The following is a 4,265-nucleotide window of genomic DNA, read 5'->3' as shown; positions in this document are numbered from 1 at the left end:
CACACGCTGCTGTACATACATAGCGTTAGTTTTCACAACTTCAGTCACGTGCTACTGTACATACATAGCGTTAGTTTTCACAACTTCAGTCACGTGCTACTGTACATACATAGCGTTAGTTTTCACACCTCCAGTCACGTGCTACTGTACATACATAGCGTTAGTTTTCACAACTCCAGTCACGTGCTACTGTACATACATAGCGTTAGTTTTCACACAGACACGCGCTAACGAGAAGTCCTCACTCCACGATTTAAAATAGAAAGAAATTCCTTAATATTATTGGACGCTCAGTTACGAGCGTGACTAACAAGCAAAAAGAAAAACAATAATTTTGACCAAATAAACCCTTTCTGTTTAACTGAAATATCTTTTTAAAAATGAAATAGATAAAAAAATCCTGAAAAATAAATACCTGCTGTTAAATTTTTCTGGGTGTTTTTCTCTTTCCAAATGAAACTTTATGGCGATGGACGCATCCTGCCCAAAAAATAAACATTTGGGGTTAATATTTATTAATAGGAAAATGAGGTTCATATGATACACAAAACAGAAAATAGCATTAAGTCTGTAATAAGAAAAACTGGATCAACTTAACAGACACCCACAAACTGTCTGTAAAATGTTACATATTAACGTCAAAAGCTATTGTTTCCGTTTAACTGTAATAAGAAAAACTGGATCAACCTAACAGACACCCACAAACTGTCTGTAAAATGTTACATATTAACGTCAAAAGCTATTGTTTCCGTTTAAAACTATAATGATGTTAAACGCACGTGTAAATAAACTCGAGCCAAACGTTCTCGAGATATCTGTGATGGTATGTTTGTTTGGAATTTGTTTGCAAAGCCACGCAAGGGATAACTTCTCAAAGTCGTCCCTAGCTTTGAATCGATAAGACTAGATGGAAAGCAGCCAGTAAAGAGCACCCCCCGCCAATTCTTTATCCACTCTTTTATGATCAGAGGTGGGATTTGAGCGTCGTGTTTATAGCCTAAAAATGTGAAGCACGTTTTTGTGGCAACTGGTCGCGAATCGTGAATTTTCTGATCCACTAATGCACTAGGCCAAGCCTTTTTGTTATTGTTGTTGTTGTTGTGTAGGACTGTAATAAGCTGCTTTCGGTTACTTACTCGTGTTTCTGTACACATTAATGAAATTTCTTCCTCGGTGGGTAAGCGGTAAGTTAAAATCCGGGGTTGGATTCCCCGCGGTGGACGGAGAGCAGATAGCCCATTACATCTTTTGTAATATGCAAGTTTGTTTGTTAGTTTTAGAGCAAAGCGTCCCGCAAATAATCGAGGCGTCATAACTTCAAGAAAAGCTGACACCAAATCGTTAATATTGCTTGTAACGTGCGATTTAGATTTTCAAAACAAAGCAAACCACCAACGTCGAAGACGTGAAAATACGATAGACTATCAAAAACTGCTACATATAGTGAAACACTTTAGATCTGATACTAATTTTACCAACACGACACCGTTATATATAGAGAAAATAAAGTATAAATTGTGCATGTTATGTCACGTTTTACTAAAAACGTTTTTGACGAAAACAAAGGGTTAAATTTACAAAATGTATTTTAAAGATAAAATCTTCAATTGAGTTATCGGTATTTTTTAAGAGTTTCATTAATTTATATTTGTTCTATTATGATTTGTTATCTGTGACTTCTTAAGACAGCTTTTATATAAAATTCAGTTGTACTGGTTAAAAATTAATAATTGTAAGGCCCCCCAGTGGCACAGCGGTATGTCTGCGGACTTACAACGCTAGAAACCGGGTTTCGATACCCGTGGTGGGCAGAGCACAGATAGCCCTTGTGTAGCTTTGTGCTTAATCAAAAACAAACAATAATTGTAAGATCTATCTGTATATCCAAAAACGGACAAATAGTAAAAGCTAATCAATAAAATTTTTTAATCTTTCGTTTCTTAATAGAAGCCCCCCAGTGGCACAGCGGTATGTCTGCGAACTTACAACGCTAGTAACCGGGTTTCGATACCCGTGGTGGGCAGAGCCAGATAGCCCATTGTGTAGCTTTGTGCATAAATTCAAAAAAAGAAAAGAACTCATTAACTATACAAGCACACATTTGGACATTTGAATTTCAAGTTATTGAAAATATAATAATAATTATATTTGTCCATTTAGATACTTTTTTCTACTCTGTCTTTCATTATTTGTAAATAGATTTCGAAGTTTACATATATATATAACGAAATGTGTGTTGGTTTCCATCTTATTTCTATAAAAATAATCTCACATAGATTTCGTCTAAAGTCTAAGCTGCGAGGCTGCACAACAACCAATCAAATGCCGCGCACTTACTTATTCCAGCCGCGCACATTCCTCAGTAATGGTGAGGAGGCTCAACACGTTGACGGCCTTAATGACCCTGACGGTCGATAAGGCCTAAAACCCCAAATAACCAACTGGTAGCATTGAAAAGTGGCCTAATGATTCAATAGGGTTGATGATTTAAAAATACCCCCCCCCCCAAAAAAAAAGAAATGGTAGCGCACACTGCCTTGATACTGGTGCACATGAAAACAAATTCATTCGGCATATGGAATGAAAAAATTATAGGGGGCATTGATGATAGTACTCCTGAAAATTACATAAACACGTAAAGAACTTTCACTTCACTATGTAATTAATATTCTCGCCCGGCTGTAAAATCTTAGCAAGTCGTTTTACTTCAGTTGTTTACTTTAGCTACGTTACACTATATTCCGAAGTTCGTTTCCTAATTTATATATCAAATGTTCTTTTCAGCGATCGGTTTTCTTATTCTGTTTCGTTTCCTTTGTTCAGCTTTGTCTTCTCTCACTTTCGCTGACGTTTCTCATCTTTACTTAATCCCATTTTTAAAATACGAAATAACGCAGTTGCTATCTAGCGTAAACGTGCTTACTATCAATTTGTTTCTCGGTAACGTATTTAACTCCCGTTACCCTAAACGCGCAGCTAAGCCTTAATCGCTTTTGCTCGTGCCTTGTTATCCCTTCTTTCTAACGTCATTTCAGTTACTTACATTCGACATCCATACGTCGCAGCAGGTGACGGAGATCAAAGACACTAGGACACATTTATTTTTATACAATATATTCCTGAATACTACTGTTTTCAAATAATAACGTACATTTTCTTCGCTGAGTATTGAGGTTGTTTTCTGAAAGACACCGTATTGAAATAACTTTAAAAAGGTAAAGTTGTCAGTAGAACTGGACTTAAAACATACAAAAGACGTTATTTCCTTTCAGGCACATCGTGTTACTAGATTAAGAGTAAAAAAACACACACACAAAACGACGTTTTTTTGGCACAATGAAAAGTAAAATATTTGTCAGATTTTTAAGCCGACTAGTTTCTGTAAAGTAGCTACTAGTCCTAATGACAGTAACTTTGTTACCGAAGCTAGTCAGCTGAAATATCTAATAAATATTTCTTCTTTCATTGTGCCAAAAAAAACAACATCGGTTTTGTTTACGTTTAATATATATATATATAAGCCCCCCTGGCACAGCGGACTTACAACGCTAGAATCCGGGTTTCGATACCCGTGGTGGGCAGAGCACGGATAGCCCATTGTGTAGCTTTGTGCTTAATTACAACATTGCTTGCTTTCGTATATATATTTATAAGCTGTATTTAACTTATATCTATTACATATAATTTAATTCAAGGTACGTGTACATTAATTAATAGTCTGAACATAACTTGTACAAACAACCCATTTATAACTTACTATTGATACATTACATACGTATATGTTTTGGACAAGATTTAAAGTTGAATTTTGATTTGTTTAACTTGCAAGTATTAATAGAAAATATAGTCTTTATTAAGTATTGTATCTCATGGTGGGCACGGCACAGATAGCCCATTTAAATAACCTTGTATGTCTGGAAACATATATCGTTGTACTGCTAAAATATAAATCAATTTCAACATTATTCACATAAATATTTTTATTAAATAATAACTTTATTGGCCGCTAGAGCGTTGTATTAAGGAAGTGGCTCCATCTATTTAACTTTAATAACACTAATTACCTTACATACGAAGTAAATGAATAGAATGGTAATCTGATTTGATAACACAATACTTGGTATATACAAAGTGGTAACTTACAAAATATGTTATAATAGTCGTTGTGGAAGATAAGGCTTCTACAAATATAACCCCAACTTAAACAGAGAGACTACAAACCACAACTTAAACTAACAGAGAGACTACAAACCACAACTTAAACT

At 35.1% G+C, this 4,265-nt stretch overlaps 1 protein-coding gene across 1 annotated transcript in view; it reads right to left on the bottom strand.

Annotated features, from left to right (window-relative positions):
- Nucleotides 1-415: 415 nt before the first annotated feature.
- Nucleotides 416-4,265, bottom strand: part of LOC106475976 (diacylglycerol kinase beta-like) — a gene marked incomplete at its 3' end in the record, with an annotated part of 9,320 nt that continues 5,470 nt past the window's right edge. Inside the window, exon 5 of the mRNA XM_022379967.1 lies at nucleotides 416-480. Coding sequence (XP_022235675.1) covers nucleotides 416-480 — 65 coding nt within the window. The remainder of the gene's footprint in view (nucleotides 481-4,265) is intronic.

This window comes from Limulus polyphemus, unplaced genomic scaffold (assembly GCF_000517525.1).
Source record: "Limulus polyphemus unplaced genomic scaffold, Limulus_polyphemus-2.1.2 Scaffold9550, whole genome shotgun sequence".
Classification (NCBI taxonomy): Eukaryota; Metazoa; Arthropoda; class Merostomata; order Xiphosura; family Limulidae; genus Limulus; species Limulus polyphemus.
Note: the sequence above shows the minus strand (reverse complement) of the source record. Positions and strands in the feature narration are given on the sequence as shown.